At 44.6% G+C, this 18711-nt stretch overlaps 1 protein-coding gene across 4 annotated transcripts in view; it reads right to left on the bottom strand.

Annotated features, from left to right (window-relative positions):
• Positions 1-18711, bottom strand: part of TNR (tenascin R) — a 432923-nt gene that overhangs the window by 38311 nt on the left and 375901 nt on the right. For all 4 annotated transcript variants that reach the window (XM_004027943.5, XM_055366472.2, XM_063710667.1 and 1 more), the window contains 9 exons: positions 13470-13559; positions 12137-12400; positions 11272-11541; positions 9974-10093; positions 8931-9077; positions 5880-5999; positions 2818-2961; positions 2001-2131; positions 891-1023 (listed from right to left, as the gene is read on the bottom strand). In XM_004027943.5, coding sequence (XP_004027992.4) covers positions 891-1023; positions 2001-2131; positions 2818-2961; positions 5880-5999; positions 8931-9077; positions 9974-10093; positions 11272-11541; positions 12137-12400; positions 13470-13559 — 1419 coding nt within the window. The remainder of the gene's footprint in view (positions 1-890; positions 1024-2000; positions 2132-2817; positions 2962-5879; positions 6000-8930; positions 9078-9973; positions 10094-11271; positions 11542-12136; positions 12401-13469; positions 13560-18711) is intronic.

The raw sequence follows: 18711 nt of genomic DNA, 5'->3' as shown, positions 1-18711 counted from the left end.
CTGCATTTAGAAGTAGAAGACCTGGGTTCAAGGTCTGTCTCAGCTATTTACTAGCCATGTAAGTCTTTGGTTTCCATGCACCTTGGTTTCATCATCTGTGGAATGGGGATCATAGGCCTTCCTGACCAGTTGTTATATAAGAACTGAGTGAGATCATAGGAATGCAAAAGTCCTTTGTGTATGGAAAAGAGCTGCAGGTTTAATGTTGAGGGTTTACTACTGCTGCTTTTACTAAGTGAGTCTCTGATTACAGGTAGCAGACGAAGGAGGAAGAGAAAGATAAACTTTGCTGGAAAACCACTTGCAGAAAACCTGAACTGGAAGGAACCTGATTTTTTAAATTTTTATTTATTTATTTATTTTGAGACGGAGTCTCACTTTTTCACCCAGGCTGGAGTACAGTGGCACGATCTCAGCTCACTGCAACCTCTGCTTCCTAGGTTCAAGTGATTCTCTTGCCTCAGCCTCCTGAGTAGCTGGGATTACAGGCGCACACCACCATGCCCAAGTAATTTTTGTATTTTCAGTAGAGACAGGGTTTTATCATGTTGGACAGGCTGGTCTCAAACTCCTGACCTCAGGTAATCTGCCCATCTAGGCCCCCGAAGTGCTGGGATTATAGGTGTGAGTCACCGCACCCAGCCAGAACCTGATGTCTTTACTTGGTACATTTAATTGGTCCAGGTGGATCAGGGAGTTGTACTGCTGGTTCCTGTGGTTACCTTGTTAGTGGGAGGTTTCCTGTTAGGGGCTTGGATAGGGGAAAAGTAGGAGGAGGCAACTGAGCTTTTTTGATAAACTGCTCCCAGGGCAAATCTCAGCAGAGGCTGCTGATGAGCCAAACATCAGGAAGTGGAGAAGAAGGCATCAAAGTGGCCATGCTCCCTCACCTGTGGTGAAAGCGGTGGAGGTGATGCTGCTCCATGCGGTGTCCTGTGCTGCCTGCAGGAGCACCGTGTAGTCTGTGTTCTCCAACAGGCCCTCCAGTCGAATCCAGGTGTCTTCTGCATCCACAATCAGCTCCTGTATAATGAGCCAAAGGAAGGGTGGTGGAAGGGAGCAACTGGTTTGCAATTTGGGAAAGTAGGGAAGGGAAGTCCAAATCCTATGGGCAGCTAGGTCAGTATTTCAATGGCCATTGTCATCCTCTCCATCCCACAATAAGGATTACTGCACCAATAAGCAGAGAGGAGAGCTCCCATGTGAGATTTAGGCCAGCTCCTATCTCAGGAATGCACATTGGGATAAATTTAGGTACCTGCATTATTGAATCTAGAAGTCTTCAGATTGCACTGTACTTGCTTGAGAGCAGAGAAAGAGCTGAGGAAGTGGGATCTAAGGCCCCCTTACTTCTATCAAGCAGACTAACTCTGCTGAAATGTATTCTGTGTTTTTGGTTTCTGCATATGATTTCCCTTTAAAAAGAGGTTGCTTCACTAACAAAAACTTGAAAATCAGTGTTCTGGATGAACTGCTTCAACTGATGAAATAAAACAAAAGTTTGTTGTTTCTTTACTGTAGGCTACACAGATATCACCTTTATAATGCTTATCAAGAGGCATAAAAGCCTATTGAATTTGGTATCCAGCTCATGTTTGCTCAGCCCTGTTGTTGAAAAACTATTCCAATATCATGTACTTGGGAGTTTCCAATGTGCTTTGTGTCATTGTACTGGAAGCACCAGCACAACCCAGTGAAGTTGCAGGGGTAGAGACCCTCATTAGCTAGAGAAGAAAGCAAGCCTTGAGGACGTTTAGTCCTTTGCCTCAACTTACGTAGAGAGTAGCAGTAGAGCTAGGACTATCATCCAAATCTTCTGGCTTGCAGACTAGGGCTCTCTCATCAACAGCAGTCTGGGTATCCTTGATGGGAAGCTGATGAGTTCCCTGTGGATTGCTTCCTTCCCCCTCCCTCCAATGTCCTGTGGTCACTCCACTAGTCAGTTTCCACATGGCCTCACTTGGAAGAAATGGTCTTTTCCCTTTCCAGCAAAATCTCACCTTGCGGCTTCCGTCGGTGGATTTGTAGGTCAAGACATAATTTTCAATCTCTGCCCTGGGAGGCTGCCAGGAGATCAGGGCACTTTGTCTGGTGACTTCACTGGCTGTCAGGTTTGCCGGAGGGTCCAGGACTGCAAAGAGGAGAAAGTGCCGGGGCATGCCTGCCTCTCCAGCTCCTCCCCCTGCTTGATTTCAGGTATGGGTATCTGTTTGCCCACCTCTTTGGTCTCAGGATTGCTCACATGCTGACCCCTGCTCTGGCTTGGACAGGAGCATAAAGGGTGCTCCTGGGTCAGATGATAATCATTCAGTGCCACGATCATTCTCGCAGCTACTTCCCCTTCCCTCACAGGGCCTCTAGGCTTGGGTGTGACATCTTCCACACTGACCTTCTATGCCTGAGATCCGGACCCTGATAAACTCTCATGTCTGCTCGTTCACTCGTGAACTTACGTTTCCACATATTACCTATGTCTACTTTCTCCTATTCATCACTCTACTCAGCAGCTCTTTCCTAGATATCTAGCCTTTTAATATCCATCAGACTTTTCTGGGGCAGATGCATTCTGAGTACAGACCTCTCTTGACCTGGTTCTTCTGCTGTCACCCAGGGTGAGAGCAGAAAACAGACATGTCTCTGCTGGCCAAAAGTTGCAGCTCAGTTTCACTGAATTTGGGCTGTAGTCAGTCCAAATAAGAACAGCTCATAGCTGCCCTGTCCAAAGCCTGTAAGTGATAATCTAGTCCACCACAAGAAAGCTGATCATTTCCACAAAAGTCCCCAGGGATACGGGTATGTAGGTGACCATGTACTCACGAGTAGAAAAGTTGGTGCTGATGGTGCCACTGGTGAGAGGCCCATTGGTGGCATACATGGTGGCAGTATAGTGGGTGCTAGGAAGCAGGTCAACAAGCCGAAATTCCTCACTGACTCCGTCAACAAGGATGGTCTCTCCAGCGACTGAACTCAAATGAATATGAATAAGGGTTGAATAAGGCTACTCAGCTTAGGAAAGATCTACCAAATCCAAAGGTATTTCACATGGATTTACTACTAGAAAATTCTGGAAAAAAATCTTTCATAGGTTATCTAGCTTAGTATCTTACTCTTTGCAAGGATTCCCCTCTCATCTCATATCTTAATTGAAAAAAAGTGTTCTTTATGTGCAGGTCAAATTGTCTTCTCTATAACTTCTATTCGTGTCTCTGGAGTTATTAAGGATAAATCTAGTCTTTTGTGTACATGACCCCTTCCTCTCCACCACCCTTCCTAATCAAGTTCTCTCTCCACTAGACTGAGAAAATTCAGCCCCCACTTCCCATCACATTTATGTGACAATTTTAAAACCTTCACAGTCCTGTCTACTTTTCTCTGAACACGTAACAGTTTATCAATGTCCCTGCTAAAGTCCAAAACTCAGAGAACTGAGAACAATAATGGAGAGGTACTGACCAATGAAATAAACATGGTCAGTCTGTGCTTGTGCTACTTATATTAATTAGTTAGGTTTTGGGAATGCCATGTGATATTGTTGTCACATGCCAAGATTATTGCTAATCAAAGATCTTCTTTGTAACCACTCCCCCTACCTCTCAATCCAATTTTGTTAGTTGATTTTTTATACCCATGGGCAGAGCTTTGCATTTATTTCTATTGCATTTTGCCTCGTTGATTGAGTTTTGGGCCACTGTTTCAGTTGATTAAAATATTTTTGAACTTGGATTCTATTGATCACAATTTTGTTTTATACACAAATTTGGTAAGCATGTCTTCTCTGAATTCATTCAAGCTGTTGATAAAACTGTTCATTAGTTCAGGGCCAACTCCTCTGTTGGGCAATCAGAATACTTGGAAATTATTTAATATTTAACAGTTTACTAGGCACATTTTCAGAATAGGTAGGGCTTTGAGATTTCAAATTTCTTGTGGTCTAAAGGCATACAAACAAGTTAAAATTCAAACTAATGCTTAAGCTTTGGAAGAGCATGTATAAGGATATCATCTTTTTAATGTCCCCCTTTGCACATCATGCCATTGATTAATGCTCCAGCCATACCAAACTATGGTAGTTCTTCAGACTTCTTACACTCTCACATCTCTGCAAATGCCCACAGTCTGCGCTTTTTCTTGAAATTCCTTTTCTTCTCCTTTTCTTCTTTCACTTTATCTAAGACTTTTCTTCTTTCTTTCCCTCCACACCTTGACCCTATTCATAGTAGCCCACTGGACATGGCCCATGGTGTTCTGTGCATGTCTATAGCATACACTGCTCACATCAAGTTGTAACTATTTACTTCTCTGCAACATCATTAGAAGTGAGTTCCATAAAGATGAGAGCTCAATTTTTGTTTCTGAATCCTTATAGCCTTATAGAGTGTGTGGCGCATGGGAGGGCATCAAAAGTATTTGTGGAATGAATGGAAGTTCATTGCTCTGTTAGAGCTGTGTGTTTTGTGTCTGTGAGCAGATGTGTCTGACTGCCTTCAGGGAAGCTTTGACAGAAGAGATAGGGTTGAAACCACGACTTGAAGGATGGGTTTTCTAGGCAGACAAATGGGGGAGTTTCCTGGTGAAAGAAATAGCATGTGCAAATGCATGGAGGCTTGAGAAAGCATGGTGATAGTTTAAAAATGCAGGATCATGTTATGAAAGGAGGGGTGACAGGAATTGAGGTGGATTGTGCATGCTCACAGAGGGGTTAGGACATAGTAATGATATCCCTTCTTCATGGAGGGTCATTCATTCAGCTACAGTCCCAGCTACCTCCAAATATGACCTTTCATGTATTTTTCCATGTTAACTAAGGACTAAGTGATAAGTGGGGTTTTCTGATGCCTTGCTGAAATACAAATGTACTAGCAGGTTTGCCAACGAAAACAAAGACATAAAGTAGTTTCGATAAAACTTATTCTTGGGGAATCTGTGCTGCTGTTTGATGAAGGCAGGGAAATAACTTCCCTAAGCCTAGAGACTTGGAGGACTCAGCACTATTTTGCTTTGGGCTTCTCTCTTCTGTTCAGCTTCAAATGGTGTAAGGTGAACAAGCATGATGCAGAAGACAGTGAAATTCAAGATTTCGTGTTAGTTAAACCTGTTGGGCTGGATATGAATAGAGAAGACAAAAACACGGAAGAGTTTAGCAGTCCTGAATCTTTTGTCACCTGTTAGCCTGTACTCTCTGTTTCAAACTTGGTCCTATATCTTCAGTGTTTTTCTTGCTCTGCGAATATTTAGAAAAGCCTGCTTTCTTGTTTGTAGCATTTTGGGGGCAAGTCTTAGCTCTGTTCTGAGTTTCATCCTCCTAGGGCTATTGCTCTGTTTTTGTACTTGCCCTTGGTTACATGCCTTTCTTGTACCTTTCAGATTCAGCTTTCTCAGTTCCTAGATTTGATACAGTTTGCAGAGTTTGGGGATATCTTTTTTTTTTTTTTAGATGGAGTCTTGCTGTGACTCCCAGGCTGGAGTGCAATGGCGTGATCTTGGCTCACTGTAACCTCCACTTCCTGGGTTCAAGTGATTCTCCTGCCTCAGCCTCCCAAGTAGCTGGGACTACAGGTGTGTGCCACCACTCCCAGCTAATTTTTGTATTTTTAGAAGAGATGGGGTTTCACCATGTTGGCCAGGCTGGTCTTGAACTCCTTACCTCAAGTGATCCGCCTGCCTTGGCCTCCCAAAGTGTTTGGATTACAAGCGTGAGCCACGATGCCCAGCATAGAGTTTGGGGATATCTTGAGGGCTTCATAGTATACCTGAAGTAGGAACTTTTCTAATCTGTCCTTCAGATTGAAAACATGTTTTGTTTATTCACATCATACTGGTCTGCAGCTCCAGTTCCCACCATTCCCACCTGCCTGATCTGCAGGCCTGCAGACACCCACCTGCAAAGTGTGTAAGAACAATGACGTAGTTCTCCACCTCACCCACTGGTGCCTTCCACTGCAGCAGGGCTTCTGTTGGAGTGATATTGGTAGCAATCAGATCCACAGGGTTGTCCATGGCTGAAACAGAATAGATTATCAGTTACAGGTAAGAGGAGCTGCAGGATAGAAATGCAGGGAATGATCTCAGAAGTTCCACTCATGGTGCACGACTGCTGCTGCACTCTACAAAACAAAGAAGTGAGCAGAAACCTCTTCCTTTTCTCCTCTTCTGGTTCCATCAGCCTCTTCCATTTCTCCCTGCCTCCCTTCTCTCAAGTATCCAGTTCTCCCCCAATCGCCCCCAGCTCTTCCTTTTAATTAATTCAGTAACTTCTTATGTGCAGAATACTGTGCCAGATACTATAGAGGATTTCAAGATATGGCTGGAATGAATTTTCAACATTTAAATCTAGATGGAGCAACCAAGAACCCACAGAAATTTTTATAATTTTTTAGTTAATGAGATAATCATACTTCCCAGGCTATTTGCACTTTTATAAATGTAAGGGTGTGCTTCGTGGAAAGATCTCTGTTGATGAGCTTCAGGAAGTGTGGTGGCAACTCCATAGGGGCAGGAGTATCCCCAGGACAGAGAACATAGAAGATCCACCCATGGAATGACTGCATGGGCTCAGTCAGGTTGCCTCAAAAGTCATATCTGATTATTGGATGATTGCTTCACTGCTCACAAGTCTCACTCAGGACTGAGTCCTTGGTATTCTTTTTGTTGCATTAAGAGTCAAGAGGATTCTTCCAGGCTTAGGTAGGTCAAAAAGGCCTGTTAGAGGAAAAGAGTGTGCTTGTCATAGGATCATCTTCCTAGTCTTACTTGCCCATGCTCTAAGTCTTTGCTTTATTACTGTGCTTCTCTTCCATCAGGTTAGAATTTATCACAAGTGGATGTTATTACAACAGTTTAGGTATCAGCTCAACCCAAGTGTCATAAAATTTACTTTTGAGAACCAAGATCTGCTGTGGATCTTACCCTATTCTCTAATTGAAAGTATTTTTTTCACTTGCCTATGTCCTTTATCACAAAGAAACAACCTGGACAATATTTTCATGTTAAAATTGGAATTGTATCCATAATCTGCATGTTCAAAGAGTTCTTCAAATGCAGCCCTTAGACTACACTTGGCTTGATCTATCTGAGACATGCATGATACCATGAGACAAACATGACACCCTGAAGGAGTACTCACTTCCAAAAGTTGTAAGATCATAGACCTCAATGTAAAATCACAACAAACATACAACAGCAAAATAAGACATTCTGGGGCAATCTAGTTATTGGAAGTTTCCAAAATAGCTCTGCCTAGACTTAAAGCAGGGCAGTTTGGATGGGCATACCATTTGGGTTGGTGTACCAAATATCTGCTTTAGAGATACTAGCTGTTCATGACCCAAGGATTTTTTTTTCTTTTGAGAGACAAGGTCTTGCTCTGTCACTCAGGCTGGCATGCAGTGGCATGATCATGGCTCACTGTAGACTTGGACTCCTGGATTCAAGCGATCCTTCTGCCTCAGCCTCCCTGGTAGCTGAGACTACAGGTGCATGCATCCATGCCTGGCTAAAGAAATGAGTTTTTGACTGAAGTTGCTGGTTTCTTTTATCTTGGGGATAGGAGGCTCTTGAAATACATTTTATTGTCCTCAATGGGGAAAAGGCTAATTTCTTTAATATGAATTTCTTGGTTCAAGAAGGTGGGATAGAGGCTTCTTTTGGTGTATTGGACCTCACTTCTGGTCAACACTTGTTGATATTTTAATGGTCACAGGTAATTTAATAGATAGGGCAAAACTGAATGGCTGTGTTATCTGTTGTCATAAGCCTGGAAGGAGATTAGGGAGGATCAGAATATCCTGCGCTGTCTTTAGAAGAATAATTTTTGTGTTTGTGAAGGAATATTTCTTGGCCCATTGCCTTAGAGATGCTGTTTCTGAGCTTCTGAGAACATCTACGAAAGCAGTAAGGAATTCTAAAGTATATTTCCCTCATTTGGGAAATACCATTCTCCAGGGAAATTAAGCAACTGTAGAAAATCCAGGTGTTCTCCTAATGAGGCAAGCTGGATGTTTTCCCACGTGCTGTGGGAATGATGGCTTAACTAGGAGGTTTGGTCTAGGGTATGGGAATAGAACACTTTGGCTATGCCTGCTAGTGAGTTCTGCAGCGAATCTTTGCACGTTCTGCCTGGTGTACTTGCTGAGGGGCCAGAGACGGAGGAGCAGTGGTGCTAGCAAAGGAGCCTTCTCTTCAGCCCCATTGCGTGGGCTTGTTTTCAAGAGGGAGGCCATGGGATTTGGACTACCTTTCCTCACTTTCCCATATTGCAAGCCAGTCTCTCCCTCGCACCTCCCTTCCTCTGGTCATTATGTAGGAGCTGATGGAGGATGCAGAAGACATCTGGATCTGACTAGGGGGCCTGTCAGAGACATGAGCTACATGGTGCCCCTGCAGGCAGCCCAGGATGCACACGGAGCCACATCACCTCCACTGCTTTGGTCCCGGGTGAGGGAGTTATGGCCACTTTGGTGCCTTCTTTCTCCCTGGAGCACAAAGCAAGAGCAAAGGCAGCTTCTTGGTGGTTTCTGGCTATATCTGATGATGAATTTCATGACCCCATTCCATTACTGGAATAACAACCCTTTTCTTCTCGAGGTGAAATTTTCTCATCTGAGTCTTTTACAAAATCAGATGAATGATTCAGATATCTGTTTTAGAATTCACTTCCATTATATGTCTGAAAGGGCACTGTTTATGTTGGAAGTTCCATGAAAATTCCTAACCTAAACCAGCAAGACTTCTAGAGGGTGACTCTCTAAACCTTTAGTATTAGAGAGGAATATTTGGGGAGAGAAATTGCAAATTGCCCTGCAAGACACAGTGAGTTGGAGGAGCACCCCGAAATGGAGCCTTAGCCTCCAGAACCTTTCTACAAGCCCGAACAACTTCACCCAGATCTTCAGCCAGGGTCCTGACTTGACACAGCAGGGAGACATTCCCACCTGTGTGCACAAGAGTACAGATGCGCTCGCTTTCCTCCCTGCCCCGCACGCTGTTGAGGCTGATTTCATATTCGGTAGCTGGGTTCAGTCTGGTGATGGTGAATTCTGTCACAGTGTTGGGCACCACTGAGCTGTCTAGTCGTCCCACTGGAGAAGAGAAGAATCTACAGTTAAAATTCAGCAGCCCTTTCATCCAAGCAGCCCATGGTACAGTCTATGTCAATAAAGCACAGATGGGTGTGGGACTCAGCACTCAGTGGGGAGGGATGATACATGGTTCATGGGCTGGGAATGTTGGAGTGTGAAGAGGCTTTGCACACTGGTCTCACTCCTTCATTTTATGGGCTCCTTGGAGCAAAGAAAAATTACCTACCTATTAAGTGGTTTTCTAACAAGCTGGTCTTCTCTAAGACAATGACATTAAGGCAGTGTAGAGGGCACCAATGCAAGGAGCAGTCCCCACAGTCAGAGACAGTGTAGTTTGGAATGCTGTCCTGTGTCCTCACTGGAAGTGAGTGTGCCCTCCACTTCCTTAAAAATGCCACATGTACCAGCAAGAACTGGCAGGATGCAGGTGAGGTCTGGGCCAATTTCCTCTGACTCATAACTGTCTGGAGTGGCTGAAATGGGACCACATCACTGTGCTTCCCTCCAAGGCTCCATCTGGCTTTGCTGGGTCTTTAGCCATCCCTCTGGATCCTAGTCCTGAACTTCATTCTTGTAGGAATATTCATGTGACCCAAGCTCCTGGCAGATTCTTTTGGGGCTCTTTTTTTCTCAAGACACTGCCTAGATAATGGTGATCAGTTACCTCTGCTAGTGAAGGGCCTGCTCTCTGGGTGAATGTAATCAAGCCTTTCTCAAGAGGCATTGGTGAGTGCGGGATTTCTTGGCTGCTCACCAGCCCACTCTCATTCTGATGCAGCATGCCACAGAGAAGAGGAAAAACGCAGGCAGGAGTGGATGTTCTGCGGGATATGCTAGTTCTCCCATAATCTTCACCCAAATCCTAGTATCTTTGAGAAATCAAATCACTTTGTTACCTTGGGTGGGTCGATATGATACTCGGTAGTAATCGAAAGATGCAACAGGAGGGCTCCAGGAGACCATCACTGAGTCCTTGGTCACATTGCTAATTGTGATGTCTTTTGGGGGATCAATTCCTAAAAGGACCCAGTGATTGTGGGAGAAAGACAGAAAGCACAGTGTGAAAAAGAAATTCTCATCCCTGGTTTTATGTTGACCAAAAGCCAGTGTTGTCCCAAAGGCAGACAAGATCTTTCCGTGTAATAGGGTATCTTAAAACCATGGTCAGGCTGATGTTTCACTTGAAACCTTGTAGGTATGACCAAAGCTATGTTCATTGAGAATATTTTAACAACATGAAGCCAAGCTGGCAAGCTCTGTACCTGTTACCTATCTGCAAGCCAACTAGGAACTTTTTTTTAAGTTCATATGTTTTGTTTTGAATTGGGAGAAACATAGGCATTTTCTCTGAGGTAATTGTTTAAGATAAACCAAATTTTGCCTGTATCTCTTATTCTTTAGCAGCCACCTTTGGTTTCAGTTTTGAAAAACTGCCTATTGACTGTACAGGGATTTCAGAGCACAAGTCCAGAACAAATCCATTTTCCTAAATTGTATTTCATTTATGCTATGGGCTTTTTTTTTTTACTGCTAGGGGATCACAGAGTTGATCAGCTAAGTGTTTAATCCACTTGTCCAGTTTGTGAATTCTTGTTAGTAAGGAGGAAACTACCCAAACATACATATCTTCACCCACATGTACCTCATATTTGAAACTGTGTTTGGGAATAATGAGCTGGGACTGATCCAATTCATCTCTGAGTGCCTGTGTTTTCTAAGCAACATCCAAATCAACCCCATTCTCTGAGTGCCAGGTCACTACCTGATTGCATGCTAGTCCCATGTGAGACTAAGGAAGCATTATTGTACGAGTGAACTTTCTGGGCAGTTAAGAGATGGTTCTTCAGAATAGGAACAGGTGTCTCTTCACTGTAGAGGGATTCCTCTTGGAGACTAGCTTTCTCCAGTGCTTTTTTTCTAAGCTGGTAGTGGGAGGTCTTTTGGACAAATGCATTCAAGCTTTGACCTCCTCAAGACATTGACTTTGTCCCACCTTCCAAGTGGGAGTTTCTCATCTAATGCACCTTCTGCAGCACTGGAGGAAGTAGCTGTTTCAGAACAGCTCACAGACTTTCTCTAGCCATAGAGGAAATCCCCTACTCCTTGGGTCTTTCTCTTTTAAAATTTCATTGATTTGTCAAAGGCTACTGTTAGAACCCCTTTCATTACCTGCTGCCAAGTCCTCCAGCCTCACCTGTGGTGATGGAGCCCACAATGGGCTCAGAGGTCACTGTGCCATGGACAGCCACAAGGTTCACAATATACTCTGTGGCTGGTTGCAGGCCCATCAGGACAGCATGCCTCTTGGTGGCATCCAGGGAGACCTCCATCATCTCTTCCTCCTCATCCCTGGGGCTGTAGTTAAGAATGAGTCTGTCTGCTGGAGGAGATGGATCACTCCAAGTGATGTTCACACTGGAGGAGGTCACATGAGAAAAGTGCAGATGAGAGATGGGACGGAAGCCTGCAAAGCAAAGGAGATGGATGGTCCTGAAACACGTGAGGAGATGGGTCACTGGGCTAGAAGAACTTCTTGGCTAAAGGGACCTGCTCTCCTTGCTAATAAGGGCCACACCTTCACCCACTAACCCAGAGATTCCACCTCCTCACTCTCCAGTACTGTTCACTCCACTTTTTCCAATCCAAATATAGGAAAATGAATTCTGTTAAAATGAGAACTACTTCTGTGAGTTAATCATAATACTGACCCAGGATTGAAAGCCTGTATCCTGGAATGAATTTTATATGATCCCGTGGATCCTCTGAATTCCCACTGATTTACTGCAGCAGGGAAAGATGGACAGAATCAACTACTATGTCAAGGCCATAGAAAAGCCAGACACAAGTTTTCAGGCAGGTAACACTATTGCTCACCTCCCCTCTTTACTTCCAACCCTTCCCTCTTGATGCACTTATTAGTTTTTACTCTATCCTTTTCTACCCACCTCTCTTTTCTCCAAAGGAAATGGAACATTGGAAGAGTGACTTGCCTGGATGAATTTCTCACACTGAGATCCACTGATCCCTGAACCTGGCTGGGATTTCTGCTGCTCTGGTACCTGTGAAAGCATCCACAGTGGACTCCAAGCTCTGCTGCCGACCCCTCTCAGCAGTGACGGAAATGATGTACTCTGCCCCAGGCTCTAGATCTGTTAGTGTGTACGAGGTCCTGTCCTTGGGTACGGTGACTTCTGAGGCAATCCCAGAGGATGGGGTAAAGGTAATTCGGTAGTGGTCAATGGGGCCACTGGCCTTGGTCCAGATGAGGGAGATGGAGGTCTCCGAGGAGGCTGTCACCATGAGGTCTCGGGGACTGTCAAGTTCTGTGGATTGACATAAATGGCCTATTTTACACGTGTTCCCCAGGAGGGCAGTATTTATTGGCCTGCTTTGTGTGTTTCCAAGCTATCAGCAGGCCTGCTGACTATGAGCACTAGCTTGTCATTGCTGACACTTATCTCACATTTTGCTAAGCACCTTCCCTCTGAATGATGGCCAGGGGCTTGGCAAATAGATGAACAATCTGAAGAAAGCCATGATGAGCTCTGATACCACTGGATTGCATCCACCTCTGGGACAAAGCTGGCTGCTGATTTTCAAGCTCACCATATTCGTTTTCTCCCATCCTTTCTCAATGAACCAATAAGGATAAAATGGTAGCTACCACCAAGTAGGGATATGCCATTCCTGGCAACAGAAGTGCACCACCCTCCAACCCTGAGGCTATTTTGACTTGTTCTAACCATAGCCAGGCAGGCAGCTAGATCTGAGGACCTGGAGACCTTTGTCCATGTGGTTCTCTAGAGAGGCTGAACCTTGGGACAAGGACTGGTCTAAAATCCCTAGCCCGGCCCAGGCTGCTAGTACCATAGGTGCTGAAATGACTTTGAAATTTACCCAGGATTTGGAAGCAAAACTGCTGAATCCAGAGCAGCAAGGGTCTCAGCTGGACTTTTCTTCTGCCCTCAGATTTAATGGGTTGTTGCAAGTCTAGACCTTCACCCAAGTGGCGTTTGTGAGGACCTCTGTGGTGTATGCAGGGCGAAGATGCCCCATTCTGCCTGCTGTCGGGGTGGTCTAGATAAAAATATGGCCTGCAATGGCATCAACCTATTTAGGATTTTCCACCTCTGCTCTGTACAGCCCTGAGCAGCTCTTCAGACCACGGGGGACCAAGCACAGGTCTGTGGGGAAGAGGGTGACTCTGTCCTGCCTGTCAGAGATCAGGGATTAGGCATAGGGTGGATGCTGTTTCTAGGCTGACAGTTGTCACCAGAGCCCTGTTCACTGGAAGACATTGCTTTCTGATTAATTTTTGCTGGGACAAGCCTCCATGACTCCTTAGGCTTATAGGCTAACCTGGTCTTCTTCCTCAGCAGTCCTCCTACTCACCAGTCCTGGCATTCATGGTGGCTGGCACGCTTTGCTGTGAGTTCATGACGGCAGATATTCCAACTCCATACTCAGTGCCAGGTACCAGATCTATCAGTGGATGGAGAAACAAACATTATTCTGTGTATGGGGCAGGGCTAGGAAGGCTGAAAGCAGGAAGAAAATGATCTTAGACTCCTATTCATACCTTGTGTTTAGTCCTCCTTGAATCCTCTCCTAATTTGAACTATTAGGAAATCCCAATTCCACTATTTAGGAATCCCAAGTCAATAGGATGAACCAGCCCACGCAGAGCTTCCTTCTTGCAGGCAGGCTCTCTGGGAAGGCAGTGAGGCTGCCTTGTCAGTGACCTTCAGAGGTGTGCTCACCTAAGTATACAAGGACTCCTTGTATGCTTAGCGTCTCAGATTGGCTTGAACCAGTGAGAGGATTTCTTGCTTAAATTGTGAATTTTGGGAGTATGTAATCAAGAGAGACAGTGTGGACATAGACCTGAAAAGCATTCCTTGAATGTTATATACAAGGACCAAGCTACACCTTTTATAGGAGCTGAGGCCATATGGAGACTCCTGGGTCCCTTCTAGGGAGCAACAGTGGATGGACTTTTTTTCTAAGCACAGGGCTGTCAAGTAGGGGCATGCAGAAGTCCTGTTGCTGTAGGCCCCCCGCCAAGTTCAGTAATTCAGGCCTCAGGGTATCTAAAGCTGTGGATCTAATTTTAGAATAACTTTCAGGGGAGTCCAGGAAGACAGAGGAGACACAAAAACTGTCCCACTAAAGGGTGTAAGCTTCTCTGAGGAAATCCTTTGGGAGGTTTACTACAAAGGATCTCTGAGAACCTCCTAGAATATCTGGAATTCTCTATGTTCTCTCCTTGACCTCTTTCACATTTATTTTCAGACTAACTGGTTTGACTGGTGTACTAGTTTCCTGTTGCTGCTGTAACACATCACCACAATTTAGTAACTTACAACAACAAAAGTGGATTCTCTTACAGTTAGTTCAGGAGGTCTGCAGTCTAAAGTAGTTCAGCAGGGCTGCCTTCCTTCTGGAGGCTCTAGGAGAAAATCCATTTCCCTGCCTTTTCTAGCTTCTAGAGGTTGCCTGCATTCTTTGGTTCATGGTCTCTTAATCTATCTTCAAAGCCAGCAGCTTGAAACGATCAAATCTGTTTTCTCTGTCTGACTTCTGCTCCTATCATTGCATCTACTCTGACTCTGACCTCCCTACGTCCATCTTATGAAAATCCTTGCGATCATGTTGGACCCACCTGGATAGTACAGGCTAGTCTCTCCTTCTCAAGATCTTTAACTTAATCACACCTGCAAGGTCCTTTTTGCCCTGTAAGGTGGTTATATTCACAGATGCTGGGGATTCTTTGAGGGCTATTTCATCTATTACAACTGGCATCAAACTCATTTTTATCTATTAGGACTGGGGTTGTAGAAAAACCCAACAAAGGCGGGGCACGGTGGCTCATGCCTGTAATCCCAACACTTTGGGAGGCCAAGGCGGGTGGATCATCTGAGGTCAGGAGTTCGAGACCAGCCTGACCAATATGGTGAAACCCATCTCTACTAAAACTACAACAATTAGCCGGGTGTGGTGGTGTGCATCTGTAGTCCAAGCTATTTGGGAGGCTGAGGCAGGAGAATCGCTTGAACCTGGGAGGCGGAGGTTGCAGTGAGCCAAGATCATGCCACTGCACTCCAGCCTGGGTGACAGAGTGAGACTCTGTATCAAAAAAACAAAAACAAACAAACAAAAACCCCAACAAAATCAAGTGATCACCCTGCAGGCCTCCAATGGTCAGTCTGAGTCCTTCCGGTAGGCTCTTTTTGGGGCTTTGTGTGGGCTCATGGCTGATTGGAATGGTATTCTGTGTTTATATAACATCTGTGCTTTTCAAAATGGGTTGTGTTTTAGAGTCTCATCACAACCTTGGGAGGAAGGTGGGATAAGCAGTCTTTTCTCCATCTACATTAGCTTCCTGTGGATGCTGTTATAAATTACCACACACAGTGTGGCTTAAAACAGACATGTGTCCTCCCACAGTTCTGAAGTCTGGAAGTCTGAAATCAAGGTGTCGCCAGGACCATGCTTCCTCTGAAGACTCTAGGAGACCTAGGTTCTGGTGGTTGCCAGCACTCCCTGGCACTCCTTGGCTTGTAGTTGCGTCACCCCAGTCTCTGCCTCTGTAGACACGTGTGTCTGTGTCTTCCCCTCTTCTTATAAACACACCAGTCACATTGAATTTAGGGGCCACCCTAATCCAGTATGACCTCATCTTAACTCTACTGCATCTCTAAAGACCTTATTTGGAAGTAAGGATTTGGGGTGGACATGCATTTTGAGGGGACTGTTATTCAACAGAGTACATCATCTTTTTGTAAAAAGAAACTGTGGCATGGAGTAAGTCTGTGACCAGCTAGAGATGCCCCCCGGATTCTGGTCTCAGAGTTCAGGGCTTTTAGGAGGAATGGGACATCCTATTACTTCCTTCCACCGCTCAGGGCAGCTGTGATTTCTCTGGAATCCCTGATTTTGATCGGAAATACTTTGAGCAACATTTCTTTAACAAACGGCTTGGCTTGGTCAAGAGGAATGCTGCCTGGCAGCCAGGGGGTTCTTCATCCCCTTCCTCAGTAGGCTTTCGTGCAGTCCATGCAATAAATGTTGCTTAAGCATGGCAGAGCTTACCAGGCCAGTTTCCCTCCCAGGAATGCAGTCCCAAAGCCCTGTCTGGGTAGGCATTCGAATCGGCCCTCTTTTTTCTCCTCTTGAACCAGCTCCCTTTCTTTCCCAACCCTTAATTCTTTCTTTCTCTAAAGTGGCAACACCAGTGGAGGTCAACTTTGAAGTTTGACAGACTTTGACGTCTGACATACCTATATTCGGTCTCTTTCACTTTTTACCTGTGTAATTTTGATTACTTAACATCTATGAGCCTCAATTTCTGAAGAATGAGAATAAAAACAGCATCTATATCAGAGGGTCATCATGAGGATTATATGAGTCAAAGTGTTTAAAGCCCAGTGCCTGGATCTTAGCAGTAGTAGCTACTATTTTATTACTTTGCACAGAGAACTATTCCTGGATTTTGAGTACTTTTTTTTTTTTTTTTTTTTTTTTTTTGGTGAGTGGTCTCATCAACTACAAAAACCACCCCAGACAAGTACAGGCCAGTCCTGGGTGCACCTGTTGACTTGTTGTTATTGGTTTGCTGGGGCTTAGCCTGTTGGCTCTGTTGGAAACCAGTGATTCAGGGAGTCCAGGTGGCAGTGAGGACCTTGTCCCTGGCTGGGCCAAGTACCTATCTCTAGATTGAGTGGGTGATTGCAATACCCCCTGATCCATTTGAAGCATACATTTATCTCCATCAATGTGTTCAGTGAGTTCCAGGTACATCCTTGGTTGCAGAAATGAGATTACCTTTGGGACATAAACTACTTTTATCAGGCAACTGATTAAGACCTTCAATTGCCTATAATGAAGTAGAAATTCTCCAACATAGATGAAGGGTGACAGATGGAGGGAGTAAGACAGAAATTATACATTGCCAAACAGATCTAACATGTAACATTTTCATCCCAGTTTCTTATTTATGAAGCTTAAATGAAATGTTCAATAATTTACAATGGAATCATCTTCTCCCAGAAATCTGCAGAGCAGAATTTAATGTGTTCTCTTCCCAGGTTTTCTGTCTAGAGGATGGAAAAGTGGGACTTGCTTATAGGTTTGTGCCTGCTGCTTTCCTTTGATTTTCAGCAGCTTTCTTCCATGCTACAAGTGAATTGTTGCTCTTTGCCAGCAGGTAAGATACAGTTCTGCTGGAAAAAAAAAAAAACCACATGTATCCGAGGCATAGCCAGTGCACTTAGATATCAGCACTCTGAGTACTCCTAGGGATTTCTCACTTTTTAAAGACCCCATTGCTCTCTATCAATGCCCCCTTTATCTCTCCATCCAACTCCTGCAAGTGGTAACATATAAATGGCCCTGTTCCCTTTCTTAACAATAGCACAGAAAATTCATCCCATAGGAAATCACTACTCTCTGTTCCTTATAGAACTTTCTTTGTTCAACTTGGAGGTTGATGCTTTTCTCAACTCTTTCACCTCACAGCCATTCTTCTTGGAACCCCTAAAGCACAGTCATCCACTCAACAAATATTAAGGGCCTCCTTTGTGTCAGACACAAGGTGGTGTGAGCTGAACAAGACATTAGCCTTGCCTTTTGGGGGTGAAAAGGAATCTGTGCTAAAAAAGTAAAATAATTATTTAGTGAGCACCCATAATATGCCTAGCACTAAGCTACATGGAAAAGAATAATGACGAAGGGGAGGGAAGAAAAAGAGAAGTAAAAAATGAAGACTTTTTGAGTGTCTGATGGTAAAGAGTTATGCAAGTATAACTGAGCTTCTTAAAGATTCACACGTTATTTAATTTCCCTGCAGCACTACTGATAGGGTATGCAGATGAGCAAACAGGGGCTCCAAGAAGTCTATTCCTTGGCCAAGGTCACAAAACTGATACATGATACAACTAGGTTTGGAACCCAAGTCTCTTGTTTTTTCTGACACATCATAGCATGGTTCCCATCCCTGAGTCTTACAGGCCAGGAGAAAGGAGTGGAGTAAGCAACTTGGAATTCGAGAGTGATTTGGTACCTGTTATAGTTTGGATGCTTGTCCCCTCCAAATCTCATGTTGAATTGCCATCCCCAATGTTGGTGGTGGGGCCCAGTGGGAGGTGCTTGGGTCATGGGGGTGGATCCCTCATGAATGGCTTGGAGCTGTCCTCCAGATAGTGAGTGAGTTCTCGTGAGATCTGATTGTTTAAAAGTGTGTGGCACCTCCTCACAACCCTTGCTCCCTCTCTCATTGTGTGATGCGCGGGCTCCTCCTCTGGCTTCCCGCATGATTGTAAGCTTTCCGAGGCCCTCACCAGAAGCAGATGCTGGCACCATGTTTCCTGTACACCCTGCAGAACTGTAAGCCAGTCAAACCTCCTTTCTTTATAAATTACCCACCCTCAGGTATTCCTTTATAGTAATGCAAATGGACTAATGCAGGACCAAAGCAGAGGCTGCTAACTAAGAGGACAAGATCAGCATGGGACTAAGAGGACACGATCAGCAGGGAGAAGATCAGCATGGGCTGTAATAGTCAGATAAGTCTTTCCAGAGAAGGCATTTGAGTTGGAACTTAAAGCTGGCTAAGATAAGGAAAGATAGAGGGAAG

The sequence above is a fragment of the Gorilla gorilla genome, chromosome 1 (genome assembly GCF_029281585.2).
Source record: "Gorilla gorilla gorilla isolate KB3781 chromosome 1, NHGRI_mGorGor1-v2.1_pri, whole genome shotgun sequence".
NCBI lineage: Eukaryota > Metazoa > Chordata > Mammalia > Primates > Hominidae > Gorilla > Gorilla gorilla.
Note: the sequence above shows the minus strand (reverse complement) of the source record. Positions and strands in the feature narration are given on the sequence as shown.